Source organism: Mus pahari, chromosome 5, assembly GCF_900095145.1.
Source record: "Mus pahari chromosome 5, PAHARI_EIJ_v1.1, whole genome shotgun sequence".
Lineage (NCBI taxonomy): Eukaryota > Metazoa > Chordata > Mammalia > Rodentia > Muridae > Mus > Mus pahari.
In genome coordinates, this window is record NC_034594.1 from 33,866,073 (window position 1) to 33,889,195 (window position 23,123).

At 39.3% G+C, this 23,123-nt stretch overlaps 1 protein-coding gene across 1 annotated transcript in view; it reads right to left on the reverse strand.

The window, feature by feature from the left end:
* Positions 1-23,123, reverse strand: part of Gtf3c3 (general transcription factor IIIC subunit 3) — a 38,209-nt gene that overhangs the window by 3,626 nt on the left and 11,460 nt on the right. The window contains exons 5-16 of the mRNA XM_021198502.2: positions 22,302-22,493; positions 20,866-21,031; positions 17,398-17,545; positions 16,904-16,976; positions 13,242-13,345; positions 12,247-12,418; positions 10,281-10,483; positions 9,573-9,674; positions 8,730-8,865; positions 6,321-6,558; positions 5,491-5,681; positions 3,608-3,732 (exon numbers count right to left, since the gene is read on the reverse strand). Coding sequence (XP_021054161.1) covers positions 3,608-3,732; positions 5,491-5,681; positions 6,321-6,558; positions 8,730-8,865; positions 9,573-9,674; positions 10,281-10,483; positions 12,247-12,418; positions 13,242-13,345; positions 16,904-16,976; positions 17,398-17,545; positions 20,866-21,031; positions 22,302-22,493 — 1,850 coding nt within the window. The remainder of the gene's footprint in view (positions 1-3,607; positions 3,733-5,490; positions 5,682-6,320; positions 6,559-8,729; positions 8,866-9,572; positions 9,675-10,280; positions 10,484-12,246; positions 12,419-13,241; positions 13,346-16,903; positions 16,977-17,397; positions 17,546-20,865; positions 21,032-22,301; positions 22,494-23,123) is intronic.

Genomic DNA, 23,123 nt, shown 5'->3' on the forward strand with positions numbered 1-23,123 from the left:
CCACACACCTATGGTCACTTGATCTTTGACAAGGGAGCTAAAACCATCCAGTGGAGAAAAGATAGCATTTTCAACAAATGGTGCTGGCACAACTGGCTGTAGAAGAATGAAAATTGATCCATTCTGATCTTCTTGTACTAAGGTCAAATCTAAGTGGATCAAGGAACTCCACATAAAATCAGAGACACTGAAACTTATAGAGGAGAAAGTGGGGAAGAGCCTCGAAGATATGGGTACAGGGGAACTGGTCCAGCCAACTGGTCCAGCCACTATGGAAATCAGTATGGAGAATTTTCAAGCTAGTCTACGGTATGAGCCAGCTGTACCACTCCTTGGAATATACTCACAGGACACCCTACTCCACAGACACTTGCTCAACTATGTTCACTGCTGCTCTATTCACAACAACTAGGGATGGAAACAAGCTAAATGTCGTACAACTGTAAATGGAGAATGAAGATGTAATGTGCACTTATACAATACTATTCAGCTGTAAAGGAAAATGAAATCATTAAATTTGCAGTTAAATGTTTGGAGCTAGACAAGATTATATTGATATGACCTGACCCAAAGACAAACATGGCATGTTCTTCCTTGCTAGAGGTTCCTGGCTCCATAGCTTCAGACTTAAGTACACAAAGCCTGTAGTAACTACAGAATCCAGGAAATAAAATGGGACCACTGCCAGAATGAGGGAAGGAGGGGAGACTTGGAGAAGGGAATAAACAGCTAGATCAAGTGATTGGATATGTGGAATGGGAAAGGAAAAACATATACAAGGAGGGAGAAGGGGAAGGGGAACAGCAAGATACAAGTGACCTGAGAAGGGAAATGCGAAGGGAGGACTCTACAGAGCTGAAAGGGGGCTAAGTACAGAAGGAAGATGGAAGAAGGTAAAATAACAAGAATGTCTGAAAAAGCAACAAGAAATGTATTATTAAATATTTGCCTTTAAAAAATATAACACATGTAATTCTGTGTGTAAATATACATATATAATTTTAACAAACTTTTCTCATCTGGTATTCCCTCAGAGAGCCAAAAATCAAAATCCCCAATACCAAAGTTGAGCTCTTTCTTTTGAATTGTTGCCCTGGGCTGCCCCAGAGACCCCCAAAACATACAGCCTGTTACTGTTGCCCTTGGTTGTCCTCCATAAGTGGAAGGTAAGTCCCTACTGCTGAAGACACCATGTACTTCAGAAACAGGGTCCAGAAACCTGAGTTTCAGAGCTGGAACTGACCTGAATGCCCACTCTTTGAGAACTAGCTTTCATGGTACTAAAAGGAGGAAGGCAACAAATATTCCTACCCAGCTATGACCCCTATGAACTACAGCAACAACCAGCATGGCTCAATAACCTTCAGGGTTCAGGGGAGGCATGCAGACCTCAGCAGTAACCAAGAGCTCTCAGAGTGAACTTGAGACCCACTCAACAAGAGGAACCATACCAGGTACTAGAAACCCAGCTAGCTTCTCAGTGCTAGTGAGTCATAAAGTCATGGTTACTGGAAGAGAACTGACAAGCACTACCTTACTAAAAGCAATGTAATCTCTGACAACAATCTATTAAACACTTGTCCTCATATCCACAGATAAGTGTAGTCATCAAGGAACCTTTTCTTTGCAACAGAGACCACTACCAAAACAAACAAACAAAAAAACAAAACAAAATCAAAAGGCAGAGTCAAGGAGCTAAGTCCCAACAGATACATCTATAAAACACTCCCTAGGCTCAGGGAACACTGTGGAAGAGAAGGACTAAAGGAGTTTAAGGAACCAGAGGATCAGGGAATCTGCTGTGAGACTGTGTCTCCTAGTAATGTCAGAAGCTACACTCATAGAGTCCCAACATGACTGTCCAAATGTGAGCCAAACAAGAGACATGCCAAAGTGAACATGGGAAAAAGCCCGTGAGGTCTCAACTATTAAGGAAAGCTGGGAGCTGGCTTAGTAAACAGAGCACACCAATGGGCTGTCCAGTGCCAATCAGCACTGGACACATACAAGTAACATTCTATAAACCGGACAGACTGAACAGGTTGTATTTAGGAACATATACATACACATATGCATCTTAACAACAATGAAGGAGTGTAGGGAGGGGTATTTTGGATGGTTTGGAGGGAGGAAAGGAAAGTATAAAACATTATGTTCCCAGAAATTTTTAAAAAAATTAAGTTTAATAAGAACTAAGAGAATTTTTTTTCTTTTTTGGTAGAACTAGACAGACATTGAATCAATAATCTTGCATATGCTAGGCAATTGTCCTACCATGGAGCAAAACTACTGGGCTAGTTTTTAATTGTCAACTTGACATATAATCTAGAATCACTTGAGAAGTCTCAATGAGGGACTATCCAAATTAGACTGGCCTGCGGGCATGTATGTATGGGATTACCTTGGCTACTTTGAGGTAGAAAGACCCAACCCACTGTGGGGGCACCATTCCTTAATCAGGTGATCTTGAACTATGGAAGAGTAGAAAAAGCAAGCTGAGGTCAAGCATGTGTGCCTTCATTGTTCTTTCTTCTAACCGGGGATATAATAAGGCTAACTCTTTAAAGTTCTCCCCACAGAGGTTTCCCTGCTATGATTGTCTGCAACTTGGGACTGTGAGCTAAACAGTCCCAGAAATACTTTCTCCTTAAGTTGTTTTGTTAAGGTGTTTTATCATAGCAACAGAAAAATGAAACTAGAATATCTCCCATTCTTAAAAAAAAAAAAAATTAGGTGATGATATAACACTCTACTTAAATGTTAGGTATTTTAAACAATTTGTATTATTTTTAGGGTTGTGTGTGTGTGTGTGTGTATGTTTGGTGGAGGTGGGATATGGACACACACATTTAAGTGCCAATGGAGGCCTGAAGCATTTGACCCTCTGGGAGCTGGAGCTACAGATGGTTGTGAACTACTTGACATTTTTGCTGTTAAGCACTGCTTTCCAGCCCCTAATAACAGACTTTAAATCAATTAATTTAGGGGTTGGGGAGATAACTCAACAGGCAAATCTCTTGTTGCACAAGCCTGAGGACTGGAGTTCTAATCGTTAGCACATGCATAAATGCCTGGTGGCAATAGCAGTCTGCCTGTAATCCCAGTGCTAAGAATGTAGAGACAAAATCCTTGGAGCAATGTGGCTAGTTACACTACCTTGCCTTGGTCTATTAAGGTACAAAACAATTCAGAAAGATTCTGAGTCCATTTCTGGCCTCCACATACATAGGCCAATGTGTGTAGATGCATTTATACAGAAATGTGAATAGGTACACAAAAACCTAATTAAATGAATCTTTAGACCTAAGACAGTTGGAGCCCCCAAAGAGTATAAAAGGACTTAATTCAAAATCCTGTAGAATCTACATATGCCTTTACCTGCTATGATCTGACTCTATATGCTCATTATACTGCTATACATCAGTCTTAATCTTCAGTATAACAATATGCTGAGTCCCATGAGTCTAGGACATAAGAGTACGTATTGAATATTCTCAACATGTTTATCAAGCAGGCATTGCTTTTGAAACCAGGTTTTTAAATAGACACTTCATATATACACTCACTTCCATGCACACAAGAAAGCTGGCAGAACCAAATGCATTACCTGCACAGTCAGAGCGTGTCTCTTCAGCACATACTTCTGAGATGCCATGTGAATAAAGGTAAGGCCTATGCAGAGATTGTAGAGCGGCTCACTGGGATAGGCACGGAAGGCTTGGACATACTGTCCTGGAAGGTAAGCAAGACCAGATGATGTGGTAAGAATACTGTTCCTTCTTTCCTCATCACTCAAATTATGTTCTAAAACCAAACATCATTGATTTTAATATATAAAGACCTGATATATATTTTAATATATCAGGACTGAAGAGACGGCTCTGGTTAAGAGCACTGACTACTCTTCTGGAGGTCCTGAGTTCAATTCGTAGCAACCATGTGGTGGCTCACAATCATCTCTACTGGGATCTGATGCCCTCTTCTGGTGTGTCTGAAGACAGTGACAGTGTACTCACATACATAAAATAAATAAATCTTAATTTAAAAAAAAAAAAGACCCTATTATCTTAAATATCAATCACACATATTAGTTTAAACTTTACAGCAATGTACAACACCACTATTAGAAGTATCTTTATTAAGTGTATCCTGATGATACTAGATTCCTAGTTTATAGTGCTATTATGTAGGGGTGTGATCTAGTTGTGGAAGTAGTCTGCATTCTGGTCTACCTTGGTGTGAACAGTTTTCTACTTCATGCTCCTGCCACCTGGATGGACCCACTCCACCTTCCTTGCCATGATGAATTGAAATTACTAAAGCTATGAGCCCAAGGAAATGACTTCTTGTTTTTCCTGTCATATGGCTTGCATATAGGGATATGAATGTAACCAACACAAATACTATTCATGGAGGAGGAATCCAGGTTAGAGAGAAGTAAGATTAGAAGGTTGATCACTAAGCCAGGATTCGTGCAGGGTATTGTGGCAAACTCTTGTGCTAATGAGAAGTGTGGGAGGCTGAGGTTATGGGGAAGTATAAGGAGTTGTGCCACAGAGAGCCACAGCCTTCTAGGCTTCAGTACTATTACCATAGATAATTGTTTCATGTCACTTATTAGCTCTTCAACAGCATCTGCAGTAGAACTGCTGATCACAGGGAAAGCATGTGCTAGGTTTAATGGACAGTGCTTAGCAGTTCTCTGTGGAGTATACTGTGACCCACACTCCACTAGGGACATATTCAGCAGGTTCTGTCCCTTTCATTTGGGCTATTATAGCTCAAATGTAGTGATAACATACTGTTTTAATTTGTCTTAATTAAATGCCATCTCATAAATTCAATTTGCCTTTGGTTAAATGCTTTTTATTTCTGCTTTGTGAGTGCCCATTTTTCATCTTTCTTATTTAAATTGAGCTGTGTCTCTCCTAATTTTTAGGTATTTTATATATTAAAAGCATAGAGCCTTTAAAAAAAAAGTGTATCCTGATGATAAAGAGTAACAGGTAGAGATAGACATTTTTATATAGAATGAAACTCTAAAATAATTCAGCAGTATGATCATAACTTATTTTATGACCTTCAGTCTGTTTTCAAAGTGAAGGGAGAATGTGTGTGGTGTATGATGGTGTCCATGTGTACACGCAGTTGCCATCTGATGACTTCTAAACCTTAGCAGGAATAACTGCTGACCTTAAACCTACTTAACCTCTAAAAGCACATAACAAACAAGACATTATTCTTACCATTATTACTAGTACTTAGAACACTTATATAGCAGGCTCTGTTTTAAACACTTCTTCATATTTACTCATGTAATGTTAAAAATAGTCTATACTATAGGTCCTGATATCATTGTTGAAGAGATAAATTGAGTAGAGAAAAAGGCTCCTTTACAATGGTACAGAGGCCATCTGAAGCCCAGGCAGCTGTGTTCCAGAGCAGAATCCAGCCCTGAGCACTACAACAGTCAGGTGGCAGCACACTTACCAAGTGCATGTTTGAAACTACCAGATACAAATGCATTGTGTCCATTTAAAACGCACAGAGCATGATTATCTGGGTTTTTCAGCATCAGACGGAGACAGAACCGATGATGTCTTACATCTTGGGAGTGCATGGTAACTTGATTGAAAATATTCCACAGCTGGGGCTTATTGACATTTTCCATTACCATTACCCTAAAACAGCAGAAAGTGTGTGTGAAGGGAATTAATGTCCTGATTTGTAATAATGAAACTCTCCAGTGCTATCCCCCAACAAAGGAAAAGCAAAACCTCTTACACAGTGAGAGATCTTCTTTCCTAGAATACGCTGTTTAAGTTAGTATTTCTTTATATTGTTCTTGATTTTGAAAAACACCTTATACTAAAAGCAGCATCAAATGGCTGTTTTCCTTGTCTTTCAACTTAGTATAGCTACAGAACCATAAGCAATGAACAACCAATACAGTGTGCCAGGCACTGTTAAAAAGGCTTCATTCATACTTGGGTGGGGACCTGAACCTGAGAAATGCAGCTCTAGAGTTCATCCCATGAAAGAACACCTAAGAATCACCAGTGAGCAAATGAGCCACAAGTAACACAACACAGTGAGAGCCTAAGTCAAGTCACCTGTGCTACCAAAAACGTAACTCAAGTATGACTGGAGGGCTGAAGCGCCATCTGCAGATCCAGTGCCCAGCACCTCCAAAGTGCTTAGAGCCACATGGAAGTCCAGTTACAGAGGATCGGATGCCCTCTTCTGACTTCCATGGGCTCCTGTACAGTGTACACCACACATAAATATTTCTAAAATATGATTTCTGATTGGAAAGTCACCTGATATAGTCATATGCCTTTCTGAAATTTTTGTCCAGAATAGCAGCAGAAAGACCAAAGTATTCTAGCTCTTTGCGTTTTTGTCTGTCGTCATAAAATGAATAATATTCCAGGGAAGAATCCACCAGCAATTCAGCTTCTTGGAATCGAGCCAAATCACTCAGGGTATATATGGCCTTTAAGAGAAGGTTCCACCAGTCTTCTTTTGGCAAGACACTTGTGAGTACAGCAAATATTGCTAAAATGAGACAAATGAAAACAGGACATTGTTTGTTCCAGAAATAGCAGTACTGGAAAAGAAAACCGCACATAATGTGCATACACAAGTGCAGATACTCTTCACAGTCTGTCAAGTTCATGCTGATAACCTGACGAAGATAAGAACTGTAGATGCTTACCTGGACTCCTTCAATCCTATTGGAACTTCAACAACCTGGCATCCCAGTTAATTCTCACTCCGACCCCACTGGCCTTTGATGGTCTGAGCTCAGACACATGCTGCTCTGCTCTAACAAGTGTCCTCTCCTGGGCAACCCCATGGACCTCTGCGTGCACACAGCCTCCTGACGTTGGCAAAGGGTCTTCACTTCCACACGTTACAGATTTGGGTTTGCTTAGTCTTTTTCTAATCTCTTTTCTTTTCTCTGCCTTAAATTTTCACTTTTCCTTTGACATCCTTTTCATTTCTCCGTAAGAAGCCTCCTTTGAAAAACTACATTAAGCCAGGTGATGATGGCATACGCCTTTAATCCCAGTACTTGGGAGGCAGAGGCAGGTGTATTTCTGAGTTCGAGGCTAGCCTGGTCTACAAAGTGAGTTCCAGGACAGCCAGAGCTACACAGAGAAACCCTGTCTCAACTTCCCCCGTCCCCCCAAAAAAACTACATTAAAAATAGCAAGTCAGAAAGGCAGTGAACACCTATAAATCTCAGTACTCAGGATAATGAAGTGGGAGTGTGCTAAGAGTTTAAGGCCAGTCTGGGTTACATGGCAAGGTCAAGACAAGCCAAAGCAATTTGGAGGAAGGAAAAGCAAGCAGGAAAGAGGGAAGGTAGACAGGAAAAGAAAAAGAGGGGGAGAGGAGAGGAGAGGAGGTGAGGAAGAATGGGAAATAAGAGAAGAGGGAGGAGGGAAGAAGAGAGGGACAGAAAATTGGGCTAGTGACTGGAGCTTAGGAGCAGAGAGCTTGCCTAACACATGTAAGACCCTCAGTTCAGTCCTAACGCTGAAAGAGAAAAATGGAGGGAGGGAGATAAAATGGAAGGTAAGGAGAGAAGAAAAGGAAGGCAGGATAATTTGTATTGTCTGAGCCACCAATTACTCTTCTGGCAATCTACTTTAAACAATCAGAACATGGATAAAGCTATAGGATGAACTATACTTACTTATAATGCTTACTCTATATTACTATTCATATAACAAAATATAAAGAAATAGTAAATTATACAGTTGCTATCCAATGGAATATTATACATTTTTCAAGTATAGAGACATAAAATGTTATGTGAAGCTATCAGAGTACAGAGTTGCAAGCAGGATAGAGATCTACCTCCAGGTGGAACACCCATTTGCATGTGCAAGGCCCATAAGGTGGAAGCCAGACCTACAAAGTTGCATGTAACATAAAGCAGCTTAGCTCATGCATCCCATCTGATCCCACCTCCACTAAGGTGAAAGCAGTAACTTTACCAACCTAAGAAAAACCAATAGACCTAAAATGAGGAAGGAAAGGGGTAAGTTTTATATGGAAAAAATTAATTTAGGTAAACATGGTGCAAACTGCATGACATAGAGGAAAAGCTAATGAACCCAGAATCCGTGAAGAGACGGCTGGGCTCTGGAATCATCTACAGCAGGTCACAGGCGGCTGAGCATTCCTGACTCAGTCTTGGACTCCAGTGGGTATCCTGACAGTTTAATAAATGCTTGTTGAATGAGCTAACAATGAAGTAATTTTGCCAAAGTGACACCTCTAATCTCATTTCCAAAGGTCTTCTTTGAGTAACAAGCTCACTCAAACATCCCCAATGCCCTTTTGGCCCAAACTAAATGCCTTTTAAAGTCCTAAGACTTTAGACTGGGTCACAGCAATTTACTTTCAGAGAGTTTCTATGATGGCTATATTTGTCAAAAAAAAAAAATTAACAGAACAAAATCTATGTAACTGAAGTAACTGCACCTATTATCTATAGTGCCATCTAATTTTCACAAATTAATTTTCTTAAAAGGTCAAAATTGTTTTACTTTATATTTTTCAGAAAAAGATCCGATGGGTATTTCCTTTTAGCATTAAATGAGTTGGTTATACCCGACAGATTTAGATTGCAATTTGCATTTAACTTAGATTAATACCAGGTATTACTACATTAATCCTTTTCATTCAGTTCATAAAGCAAATGAAACAATTACCTTTTGCATCATAATTTGATGTTTCCTGCTCATTGTTGTCTGATATTTTATCTCTTGACACTTTAATAAGGTAGAGATGTCTTTCTCCAGATTTGGAACTGGATATCAAACAAACTTGGGCTCTATTCATCGCAACCTGAATAAAAGACGGTAAGATGCTTTAGTCCATAATGTTTACAGTAAAACTGATGACCCGCTGAGTAGCATGAACCAGACTGAAAACTCTTCAGCAGATTTCTCTATATTCTAAATGCCTAAAAGTACAATGAATTGATTTATTTTTCTTATGAAAGAAATAGCAGTCACTACAGACACACTATGATGGGAACGTCATCAGTGCACATTAGCTATGACATGCAGAGCTGCATAGTGAGAGTGAATCCTTGCCACTTCCCTGCAAAACAGACTAGAAATGGATGTCAGACCTTTTTATGCTTAACATTCTTGCAAAATGAACCATTTTAATATGCACTACTGTCTATAAGGCTAATAACTGGTAGTACTATTCTCATATTTCAAAATAAGTAGACTTAAGGTTTCATTTCACTTTTTCTATAATCAAGCTCATATTACCATGTAGAATGTCCAATCTTAGGGCTGGGATATAATTCAATAGTAGAGCACTTGCCTAACGTATGTGAAGCACCTGAGTTGATCCTCAAGTGTTACAAAAGAAGTTCCAGTCATATAATACTAATTTCTAATTCTTCTGTATTTATCTGCTTCCCTTTAAAATGTTTGAGCTTAATACAGAGGAACAATTACAATTACAAAGCTATATTGTTTAAATCAAAATTTAAACATTATAAAAATAAGCAAGGCTACTGCAAAGTGACCACCCACCTTTAAAAGCATGGCGAGCATGGTTAGCAAGGTATCCAGATAGCCGTACATTTTGCCTTGTGAAAACAATAAAGTAGAACGATGGAGCAGTAATTTCAGTTCCTGAATGAACGAGCACATGACAGAGAATAATAAAACATCTTTGCTATAATGGTTTTACTTGTAGAAATACTTTTTTAGAAATCAGACTCTATGAACGTTTGCTTTAAAAAAATTAACACTTTATAATAATAATTAAAATCTAACACTTTAAAAGCTAAAATTTGTAACTAATAAAAAGTGATTAAAACTTAAGACTAAATGGCTTTTCAAAGCCATTCAATTTGGAGGCTAGGGAAATGATCTGCCATGCTAGCCAAAAGACCTGAGACAAAAGGCAAGGCAAGTGGGCTTATCCCAGAACAGAAGGGTCCCTGATGCTCACTGGCCAGCCAAATAGATGAGCTTCAAGTGCAGTGGGAGACTGTCTCAATAAATAAATGTATGTGGAGAGAAATCTAGGAAAGATACCCCATGTCTACCTCTGACATACAAACATGCGCACGTTCACACTACCTAGTACATACAACACACATATCAACCCAAATGAAATGCCACTAAATTTAACAGCTTTGGCTGTAGCTGTATAAACTTGAGGCAAACACTCAAACACTGTAGCAGATGAGGAGAAAGTTCTACCCAGAGAAGCACCCATGCAATGTAGCTTACCTGCTGTGCAGCATTCGCATCTTGGGCTAAGGTGTCTGGATCATACATGGGTTCCAGCGCTTCCAGAGCTTTCTCAGGACGACCTAGCTGCTGCTGAAGGATGGAAAGTGAAATTCTTGCATCCAAATGGAGTGGAGCCAGATCAACCACTTTACTGTAGCTTTCAGCAGCACGTTCCATGTAGCCCAAGGCCTTTAAACATTCTAAGATGTTAAAAGATGTTTAATTCTCAAGTTGTAAACTGTCCAAAATTATTCCTTTCCTAATATAATGTATTTTATTTGACTTTATGACAGTCTCACTGATTTGCAATCCTCATCCACCAGCCTCCCAAGCCTGGGTTACCAGTTTATATTGCTTCACCTGGCAGTATTTTTCCCATTTTAAAGAAACATTAGAGCAATATAAGAAAATTATAACAACAAAGGAGTGAATATATATTGTTAGTACTTTAAAGCAACGATCCTATTCTCTATTAATTGATCAATCCAATGATCAAGCTACTGATTCTTTCCCCTAATGGCTCTAGAGATCAAACTCAGACCCTTATGCATACAAGGTAAGCATTCAATGGGGTGAGCTAGATTCTCAGCCTCACCCCATCAGAATTAACCTACTACAGGACTCTAAATCAGTGTCTATTTTCAATTTGGTATGTCTTTATTCACTTAGTACTATGTTTTAAGCATTCCCCATGTCTTCACTGGCATTTTTGAATGTTATATAATAATCAAAATAATCACTTAGCCACACTGACATAGGGTCTGTTCCCAAATGTACACTCTGGTCATACCACAGGAAACAGCTTAATGTATCCAAAGTTTATGGCTGGGAGACCCAACTTAATCCATAGACATGTTTATTATGGCACAGTGATTATTCAAAGTATTAACTGCCTACATATTTTAAAATTAGTATTTTATAAAAGCTAGGGTACTGGCTTCTTCTAATTTGCCAAGAGCGAGCTAGCTCCCTCCTCCCATATGACATCATGAGCCCATACAGATGACACTCTCCAGTTCTCACTTCTCACTACTAGCAAATATCCACCTCACTCCCATTGTTACTGGACTCCCCAGTTTCGTATCTCCCTAATATCAAGTCACTCCCATTATCCCACTCCACGCCTCAGAATGAATCCTCAGAAGTAAAACCCCTCCACTCCTCCATCAACCGCTGGCTTCTTCTTTGCATTCTAGCAGCCCCAACACCGATCTAGTTCATTGCACATGGTCCTTTTCACTGCAATGACTTCCTAAGTACTTTGCTTCAGATTGCTTCCTCAACTGTCTCCTTGCATGTGTGGGTCAAACAGCACTGAAAAGCACATTAAATGTAGCAGAAGATGACCTAATCGGCCATCAGTGGGAATAGAGGCTCCTTGGTCTTCCAAACTCTATATGACCTAGCACAAGGCAAGGCCTGGGCCAAGTAGTGGGAGTGGGTGGGTAGGGGAACAGAGGTGGGGGGAGGGGTATGGGAAACTTTCGGGATAGCATTTGAAATGTAAATAAAGAAAATAATAATAAAAAAGGGAAAAAAAAAAAGAAAAGCACATTAACTATTTTCTCCCTGAATAACATTAAATATGCATACACACTGTATGGTATGAGACATGAAAGATGTGTATTTAAGGGGTATATACATTATTATCCTAGCTGCAGCAAGGTCAACATCATTAGGTAAACATACTGTCCTCTAGAGAGCACTGTGGCTTTGATCATTTTAATGTCACTAAGTCAGGAGAAGATTCTGGCATTCCTTAAGTGAAGGGGCTGAAGGATACTGACATGTAAGGGCAAGCACTCAGTAGTCTGGCAAGATACCTTAAATACTAATCTTACACCAAAACCAGAAACACTGGCACCAATATTCTACTATGTTATAATGGCTACCGTGTTGAAAACATAAACTCTAACCTGACTATATGATTAAATCTGATTCTCTTCCAAAACGAAAGTATTACCTGCATGCCGAAGCCAAACCACTGCAAGGTTGTATCTTTCAGAGCAAACCAGGGCACTGAGCAGGGGAAGGGCAGAATTATATTCACCAACATCCAGAAAAGCTTCGGCAACATCAAGATAGAGGTCACCCATATCTTCAGGATTCTGTTCCACCAGTGTTGTCAGAAGAGGCTAAACTCCAAATAAAAAACAGAGGCCAAGCACTCATTACAAAGAACCACATCTGTTTATCAGCTACCAGACATAAGCCAGGAAGCAGCACAGACTAAGAAAAGCAGCTTAGATCAGTATTCTGCTCACATCTGTATTGCTGTTACAGACTGACTCTTGCATCACACACACATGCACTCCATCTGAGTGCCTTCCCTAATACCCAGCCTGTACCTCTGGCTCCATGTGTTGGCTGATGTTATGAAAAGCTATTCCCTCATTTCTTACCCAAATGTCATGGCCTCAGGTGACTACCCTGCCATAAACTTCGAACTTTCTCCCATCCCTACATTTTGTATATTCCTTGTTTTTCTTCAGAACACTCCACCAACTGATATATTTTATGAATGTATTTAACCTCCTAGAACCAAAGATCTGGGAAGGGAGGGATTTGTTTCACTCAATACCTCATGCTAAGGTCAACAAAGCAGATTTCCAAATGCATTTTTTTTTTATTCAATGAAATACTTGTTCCAAAAAAGTCAGAAAAAAAATAAAAAAGAGTATCTATAAGATTTTTTTATAGACTGCCTGAAGGCAGATCCCACCTTCTCATGTTTGGATGGTTCTCATTGGAAAGTAAATTCCAAGCCCAATTCCAAACCACTTTGCTTTTATGAGCCATTCCTATGGAAATAATTTGATGCTTACTGTGTCTTCCCGTTACTAAGAAATATGAAAATCTAAGGTTAGGTTATAATTTCTAGTCATGGGAAGGAGAGTGTGCACTCAATGGAAAGGGTTTTAGCGCTCTCCCGCAGGTGCAGCTCTCAGTGCTACTTACATTGAGGGGCTCAAGGATGTTGAGATGTACGAGGCAGACCATCAGCTTCACTGTGATGTCTATTGGCACGCTTTCAGGTATAGAGCAGGTAACCGTCTCAGCAGCTGGGTGAACATCAGACAAGGTATTCCTTGTGTGAGCTCAGGATGTAAAGCAAGCTAAGGCAACTCCACACATCTGTACACAAGATCCCATTTCCAACTGCTCAGGGGAAGACCCTAGTAAGTGCTCACTTTGGTTAACGTCTATCTGCAGCTTTTTTTTTTTTAATTAGATATTTTCTTTATTTACATTTCAAATGTTATCCCGAAAGTTCCCTATACCCTCCCCCCGCTCCTGCTCCCCTACCCACCCACTCCCCCTTCTTGGCCCTGGCCTTCCCCTGTGCTGGGTCATATAAAGTTTGCAAGACCACGGGGCCTCTCTTCCCAATGATGGCCGACTAGACCATCTTCTGCTACATATGCAGCTAGAGCCACGAGCTCAGGGGGTACTGGTTAGTTCATATTGTTGTTCCAGCTACAGGGTTGCAGACCCCTTCAGCTCCTTGGGTACTTTCTCTAGCTCCTCCACTGGGAGCCCTGTGTTCCATCCAATAGCTGACTGTGAGCATCCACTTCTGCTTGCCAGGCACTGGCATAGCCTCACAAGAGGCCGCAATATCAGGGTCCCTTCAGCAGAATCTTGCTGGTATGTGCAATAGTGTCTGGGTTTGGTGGCTGATGATGAGATGAATCCCCAGGTGGGGTAGTCTCTGGATAGTCCATCCTTTCATCTTTGCTCTAAATTTTGTCTCTGTACCTATATCCTTTCATGGGTATTTTGTTCTTTATTCTAAGGAGGAATGAAGNATCACACGATGGTCTTCCTTCTTGGTTTTCTTGTGTTTTGCAAAATATATCTTGGGTATTCTAAGTTTCTGGACTAATATCCACTTATCAGTGTATCTGCAGCTTCTTAGTCCTTCAGCCTGTCTTCTGTTTGTACTTATCCTGCCTCTTTTCCTAAGATCAACTTATACACAGCTTTCCATTTCTTTTACCAGATTACACAGGGTTTAAATGATGAAACTGACCAGATACACAGAAGCTTTCTGTTTAAACTTTTGTATTCCAAAGCTTCATTTTTGAATTTACTATAGAGATGCTTCTAAAAGGATTAAATACTTTTCTGCTTTTCTAAAACTTCATTACAGCAACATGATTATTAAAATTCTGGGAAATTAGAGGAATTCTAACCTACATTTAATTCTTATTTTGCACATTAAATTACAAATCAGTTTGTTTCCATTTCATAAAATAATGAAAGATATTAGTGATGTGCCTTTGGCAGTAGAATCAAATTTAAGTTACTTAAAATGATATTTAAAATACCATTATATAATGACAATATATAATATCATGTTTTACAGAATTTGCCATTGACAGTCTTTACTAAGCCATAGGAATATGGCTTGATTAGGAGACTGACTGTTAACAGTGAATCCATGATAGTAACTGATAACACAAACTTAACTTTGATATTTATTCTACACAATTTTCCTACCATGAAATTTCGCTCACCCAAGACCTAAGCTCCCTGAAGACACATGCCACCAAGTCTACCTGATTCAAGGCAGTGCCTACAGCATATTCCTTCTGTAGATGCTATCTACAGTTACTCACCTACAAAGAACTAACCAATATGGTCTTTGTAATGAGCTCTGTGACTTCTAAAATGGGATTCTACTTAGATACAAGTTCTATATTCCAAATACTAGCATTTTGGTCTATTGTTTAACATGGTCTGACTGCGTATATTCATGTCCTTAGAAAGAGGCCTAAAGGAACTCTGTGTCCTCAAAGCAAGATGGTACTACATCAAATCTTTCATGCCTTAATCTTGGGCTTCCAAGCCTCTATGATTTTTCTATTTGTAGATCATGAAGTCTAAAGTATTTTGATATAGCATCTCAAATAACTATTTAACAAAATACACTTACTAAGGATACACTGAGAATAGATGTATAAACTAACAACCTTGGTTTTTACATCAAATTGCAAAGTAAAAGTCAACTTTCTGTTGACTATAAGATGTCTGTCTCAAATCAAGAAACTCTAGATACATGTGAATCATAGCTCTGCAGAGCCACAATCTCAATAGTAGATAAGGCATAATTTGTATCAGGTATATCTAAACGATAAGCAGGAACTCAGGGAACTCTAACTAAACTTGTCATCTAAACCACAGCTTCAGAGGGGATCCCTTCAATCAGAAAACTACAGTCTGAGCAAAGCATTTAAATGGGCCGACAACTTGTCAGTAGTAAGGAAGGTGTTTTATTCATGTGTGTGTGTGAGAGAGAGAGCATGTAGTCAGTCTCTGCAGCATACGCAATACACTATTAGGTAACACCTAGTTTAACATTACTCATCTTTAAAAGGGCTTGTCTTGCCAGATATGGAACATGTCCAAATAGTCCCAGCACTTCAGAAGTAAAGGCAAAAGCAGAAGATTTCTAATTCTAGTCCAATCTGGGCTACCAAAGAGCTTACCTTTTAAAAACAAAACAAAACAAAACAAAACAAAACCCTTGGTATGGTATCACATGCCTGTACTTTCAGCACTTGAGAGGTAGAAGCAAGAAGGATCAGGGATTCAAGGTCATACTCAGCGGCCTTGAGTGTTTGAGGCAGTCTGGGTGGGCTGCATGGAAAACCACAAACACACTCAACAAAAGGCTGAGGATATAACTCAGTTGGCAGAGTGCTTACCTAGCATGCACAGAGAGCTAGGTTTAATCCCCAGCACCAAATAAAACTACAAGTAGTGACAAAAGCCTGTAAAGCCAGGGACAAGGGCATCAGAAGTTCAAGGTCATCCCTGGACACACTATGGCCACAAAAATGACAAATTTTGTTACAGAGGAAATCACACATGTTAACATTTTCACAGACTAGGTTGGTGCAAAGATTATACAAGAGCTGGAAGAGACCCTGCCAAGGCACAAAACTCAGCACTGTGATTTTGCATCCTGAGCTGTCACACAGGGCAGGGCAACCATACCAGTTCCTACCTTTGAAAATCAGTAAGTTTAAAGTAGACTTTTCAGTAGTAGATCACTCACAGCCCTTTTAGGAGAACCTAAGGTTCTGATCTACTCAGTAACTTACTCTCTTCCAAGAATAAGGAGCGGAGTATGGGAATGCACACCTATAATCCTAGCATTTGAAGGCTAAGGCAGGAGGATTGCCATGAGTTTGAGGCCAGCCTGGGTTACATGATAAGTTCCAGGTTAGGCTACAGAGTGAGAACCTGTCCCAAAGAAGAAACAAACAAAACAGAATAAAACAAACATAAGTCAGTGAAACAGAACAGGGACCAAAGAATCATCCAGTTCAGATAGGCATTTCAAAACAAAAAACTCAAACCATCATTTAGGATTGCTTATAAACCAAAGGCTGGTAATTTATCTCAGTGTAAAGAGCTTGTCCTTCAGGCACAAGGCTCTGAATTTCAGCCCTAGCAACACAAAAACAAAAGAAGAAAAATTACTTAAAAGACAATGTAAGAAGATTAGAATCCCCCTGCAGACAACACTCTGGGAACCTTATCAACTCAAGACCCCACAGCTTCTAACAAAAGAGGGCTATGACATGTTCCTGCATGAAGTTAACTACAACCTTTATTCTCTTCTGAGGTGCCTTCTTCCAAAGTTTCCTTTTCTAGGATAATTCCAGAAAAATCTGTAATTACCTAAAAAAAAATTAGAGAAATAAAAATTATATATAAAAAACCTTTTTGTGAATGTTTATTTCAAACAGTTTTTACAACATAAAATAATATTAAAAAATATAGTCCTTTTAAATAAGGAATTCTAACTGTGAAACTTTAACATTACTATATCATGTTGACTAAAAAAACAAAGATTTATCAGTCTGATCACAAACTAACCTACTTTCTCCAACAGAAATAGCTCTACTGTGTCCTCCTACTCTTGGGCTCTACAGTGGCAATATCAGTTATATTTCACACAGAATCTAGCAATCTATTACTTTCTCATAGAGTCTGAATATAATTTAGTTTATAATTCAAATGATGAGATGCTAATTTCTAAGCATTTCTGGAAGACAAGCACAGGCTTATACCTAAGACAACCACACACGAACATTCCTACCTCCAAAGCTTTGTCATACTGCTTGTTGGAAATATATAATTCAGCTGCTATGTTAACATCTTCCATGGAGACTAAGCCCTGATGTTTTGAGAAAGCTTCTTCAATTATGTTTATAGCTGAAGCGCTGTCATTGGCTTCATAGTAACTCCTAAGAAGGGAGTGAAAGGTGAGTACACAGCTAATGCTGATATAAAACTCACTGTCTTGCTTAGCCCTCTAACAATTCTAAATTCTCTCAATTCTAACATACTATACTTATAATTTTCAAGCTTGTTTGTAATAGGCTAGCACCAGGTGCTATCAAGAGAAAGAGGGAGGGTTGATGCCAGAGGAGAAGGTTCCTACAGTAAATATGGCAACAGTAACACTGTCATTTCACCTGAGTTCCACTCCAAGTTTAGTACTACTAATCCTTAAATTCAGAAATATACACTCACAACTAGGAATAAGACTTACCTTGTTTTGTTGAAAGGGTATTTGAGGAAAAGAAGTTAGCCCCAAGAACAGAACTGCATTCTTTCAGCAGGCTGTGTAGTGTTTAGTCAACACCAGAAAGTAAATTAGCATACGTGTACATCCTCCATCAACTAACTCTAACCCCTGACCCTACCTCTCCAGTAAACAGAAGTGGAAGGTCTTCATGACAACCTGATCCATCTCCCTGCTCACTTCATCATCTCTAGGACTAGTCCTCAGTGTTGCTAAAAGAAAAAAACTAAGAACTATGAATGGTCACTGGTTACAGAAGCTGAGTTCTCCTTTGCAGCAGGAAAGATGTACACTGCTGCAGACTGTTACACTGACTGATGGGGCCTGGCATGTGACAGGTCATGCTTCCACATTTATCAAAGTTTAAAAAGGTTGGAAACCCAATTGTTTCTCAGTATTCACAATAACCTTTATGAACAAGGAAACCACTCAACCAACTGTTATGAATGGCTTAGGTCCCAGACCCTCCCTGCATACATATGCGTTCTGTGTTCAACTGGGCACATGTGTCCCTAAGGACATTTTAGAGAGAGGCCCATTTTCCCATCTTAGCCCTATGTGTAATTGAAGGGCCATATGATTAAAATCAGATACATTATGAGAAGGGATTATGCATTATGCACAGTAAGAAAGCAAACACATGACTTAATCTACCAGTCAAAATAGAGAGCTGCCCATACTACGGCCTTTAGCATCCAAACTCCTTCCCTTGACTCCCAAAAGGAATTAACAGGGGCACTTGAATACTTTCTCACCTGTGTGGCCTGCAGTTTCTTTCTGATCTATATTATTATTATTCGTTGTTATTACTACTTTTTCACTTTTGAATAAAGTTTCCTTGCTAGTATGTAGACCATTATTTTCAATTCTTTAGATTAGGGACTAAGGAGCTAGACGCATCTGGCCTGGGCCATGAGTTAACACTACCATTTGGCCAAAGAGGATCTCCAGGTAGCTAATCCTCATCACCAACTCTCAGCTTTTGTGCCATGGGACCAGTCTGCATTGATTCACAAAGACAACTACCCTGCCTCACTGAAGGGCTTTCTTCAGGGAGTCTAGAATATCATGCTCTTCATTTTGTCCCTGCACTGGACATTTCCATCTCCTGGATGTCTCCTCTCTTTTGCCTGGTGTTTAAATGCTGGGGTACCTTGGGAGTCAGCCCTTCCTTAGAGCCTCTTTCACCATCCTCTCTTCCTTTCCTCCCCCATAGTTGAGCACATACACAAGCCTGGGCACACACATGTGTACACACACACAGTCCTCACATCAGTAAATCAATCTTTAGATGAACTTTAAATTACAGAGAATAGATTACTTTTTACTCCCTATTTCTTCCCTGATCAAGCTATGATTTTCCCTCCCAACTATCATTTCAGTAATTTTCAAACTAGACTTCCTGTCTCTGCCATTTTCACTCTTCAATTTTTGCTCAAAAGAGCAACCAAAATTGAGGCACCTAAATTTTAAGTTAAATCAGGTTACTTTTCTACTCAAAGCCTTCAGTGGCTTCCAAACTATTCAGAATAAAAGCCAAAGTCCTTGCCACACCCCACAAAGGCCATTGCTATGCTCCTCTGAAAGCTCTCTGCTGTGTTGTCCTTAATGCAGCTGCTTCCATCTTCTTCCCTGAACATACTTGGTTCTTCTTTCCTAAGTACCAGATCCCTTCAGACAGGACTACCAGGAGACAGGGAATTGGGCCCTTCACTAAACTTGTTTTTAAAATAACATACTTCATACACTGTGCATCTATCACTTTTCCCTGTTTAATTTGTCTCCATCACTTATCGATGTGATCTATAAAATATCTGGCTGTCATTTGCTTGCTACCTATCCCCTTCATAGGACTATAACCTCCATAAGGGCAGAAAACTTTTAACAGTTCCTTGTTACTGGACATCCTGGTTCCTTGTACAGTGCTTATGTGTAAGATACACTCAATGAATACTTCTGGAGGGCAAAGGACCAAAGCAAAGCCTAATCAGTCAGCCGGCCACTGCCACTCCTCACATAATACACAGTATATATGGAAAATAAACTGATCTTCACCGCACGTCATGATTCCTCGGCTCTACTAGACTAGTCACTGTAGTAGCTACAAATGAGCTGCTGCCATCTGGGAAGGCCCTCATTGCTTATCAGCCATCAACTAAGAGTTGCTTCCCTCACTTGTAAAAATGTATCTACTGCTCCTATATGACTGTCCTGAGAGGGCAAGGGGCAGTTCACAGCTAAAAAGTATCAGAATATAAGTCATTAGATTAATGGGCTAATCCTAATATGCCAAAATCAAGACAGTTAACCCAGGAAAAAACGCTGCATCATGCTCTTCAAACAATGTCACTTAACATACTGTTCTAGTACTGACTCAAGATGTTTATAGAATATTTCAGATTACGAACATTTCATCGACACATCTACAATAAAAAAAAAAAAAATTATCGGGGCTGGTCAGATGGCTCAGCGGGTAAGAGCACTGAGTACTCTTCCGAAGGTCATGAGTTCAAATCCCAGCAACCACACGGTGGCTCACAACCATCCATAACGAAATCTGACGCCCTCTTCTCCTGTGTCTGAAGACAGCTACAGTGTACTTATGTATAATAATAAATAAATTTTTAAAAAAGTATCTTAAAAACATCACAAATATACAACTTCCCCTAAGTTAAAGAAGCATGGCAATGTCCTTGAGGAGCACACCTGACTTCTCAGCTTCTGAGCACTGCAAGTACAAGCTTATAGATAGAACTTTCTAAACAATCGTGCAGTTGACACACAGGAAACCAAAAAGCACTAAACCAAAACAAACAATAACAACAACAAAAAAACCAACTATAATTGGACAAATATAAAACATAGAAGACAAAAATTTTCTTTGGACCTTAATGCAAAGTACATTCTATTTCAAATAGCCTAGATTTGCGAAATGCCTAGTAAGGGCATAAATGTACATATGTTTCACTTCAAACTTACTTTGCCATATCTCTAGCCAACTGCATAAAACGTTCTCCATCAGATGGAGACAAAAGATTTAAAATGCGCCTATAGCCATCCATGGCCATTTTATGATCACCCATCTGTTCGTAAAGGCTTGATCTCTCCCACAGGTAACGGACATTAGTAGGTTCATATTTAAGAGCTAGAAAGAAAAAACAAAGAGAAAAAAATTACATATTTATCAAAAGAGGTGTTACTTAGCTCAAAAGCATAATAAACACTTTCCCAGTTAAAAAAAATTATGGAATAAATCTATCTTCATAAGAAAGATATCTTTACTTTGTACAATAATTCTTATTGGTCACTCAAGTCACAAAAAGTTAACTGCCTGAAAGCAACACTGAGCTCAGTAGGAAACCTAAAGCATTGTTCAGCCACCTAGTTTTGTGCTACATTCAACACAATATAAAGTAAGTCACAACCAAACAGAGAACAAAGGGCTCCAGATATATGCCATAAGAGGCTATAAGAAACAAGTACATTTGTGCTAGCAGAATAATTCAACAAACACAAGAAACAACCTACTATGTACCTAATAATTCTGCAACACTCATCTATACTTCAGGGGACATCACAAAAGATGAGGTGGAAAGACTACAGAGCTAGAGGGCCTAGATGCTTCTGTGAAACACAACACCCTAGACATGGCCTGGAAGATGCAACTCTTCACAATATGGTTGCCTAAACAAGACAAGCATAATGATAATACTAGTTGATAAGCCAAATGGATAAGGAAAATTCTGCATAGTTCCATCCTTAAAAGATCTACAGGGGATCAATGGATACTGAGAAAAGGAAAATCAGCCTCTTCCAGGGAAGAAGGAGGTACTGTCCTATCCCAAGTGGTTACCCCTGGACACACGGATATGGAAGTCAAGCTAAATGGAGTTAGCAGGTTCCATGCACACACAAAAGCACACTAATAAGCAGGTAAGCATGAACTGAGAGGGTGACATGAGAGGACTGAGGAACTCGAGAGAAAGGGAAGGAAAGAGTAACAGAGATACAGTTGTCAAAACAATTAAAAAGAGAGAGGGCTGGAGAGATGGCTCAGGGGTTAAGAGCACTGACTGCTCTTACAGAGGTCCTGAGTTCAAATCCCAGCAATCACATGGTGGCTCACAACCATCCGTAATGAGATCTGATACCTTCTTCTGGGATGTCTGAAGACAGCTACAGTGTACTTATATATAAGAGACAGAGAGAGAGAGACAGAGAGAGAGAGACAGAGAGAGAGAGACAGAGAGAGAGAGACAGAGAGAGAGAGACAGAGAGAGAGAGACAGAGAGAAACACCTGGATCCACAATATAAATATAACCCACAAGAATAAATGCACTAATGACCCATTGTATAACATCTAATAAAACAAGAAAAATATTTCTTCCCATTCACACAAGAAAAATGTCATTACCTTTTGTATAGCAAAAAATTGCCTGCTTAATGTTATCTTGTTCCAGAGACATTTCTGCCAGCCTAACCCATTCTTCTGTGTCACTGGGATTTAAATGTGCAGCAATCAACTCAAACTGCAATGATTTCTCCATGTCACCTTGATCCTCGTATATCATGGCAAGTGTAGAGAATGGCTCATAAGCCAAAGGAGCTATAATAATAAAAATAACAAAAAATAAATTTCACTGGGTAAACGAATAGGCTTAAGCTGGTATTGATACTACATGTCAAACTATAGATAATTTTTCTAATAACTAAATTCTAAATCATTGCAACAGAATTATAAAAATGACTCAACATAATTGTGAATATAAAACACTGTTATACTTTCTTTATTTTTCAAACATCCTTAGTCATTTCTATTTATTTATTTCAGGACAGACTCTCGCTACCTAGCTCAGGCTGATCTCAAACTTATTTGTAGACCAGGTTGGTCACAAACCTGAGATCTCCCCTGGCCTCCCTAGTCATTTTTAAAGCATTATTTTCTTTTAACAAAATACAATTTCATAAAAACCCTGCTTTCTACCAAAACTTCTGAATGAAATTCTCATTAGTAAGACTAAGTATGGCTTAAAAACTTGGTGATTTCACCCCAGGAACCAACAGTCCCATCAGTGGATTGAATGTTCACTACTTCAAGCTTCTGCACACAGAGGATGGATACAACAGAGTACCCAAACAGCATCTCAGTCAAGGATGTCAAATGTAATGGTTAATCTATATTTCTTTAAAAAAAAAAAAAAAATCAAAAACTCCTGGAGACTGTTCGAAGAATATT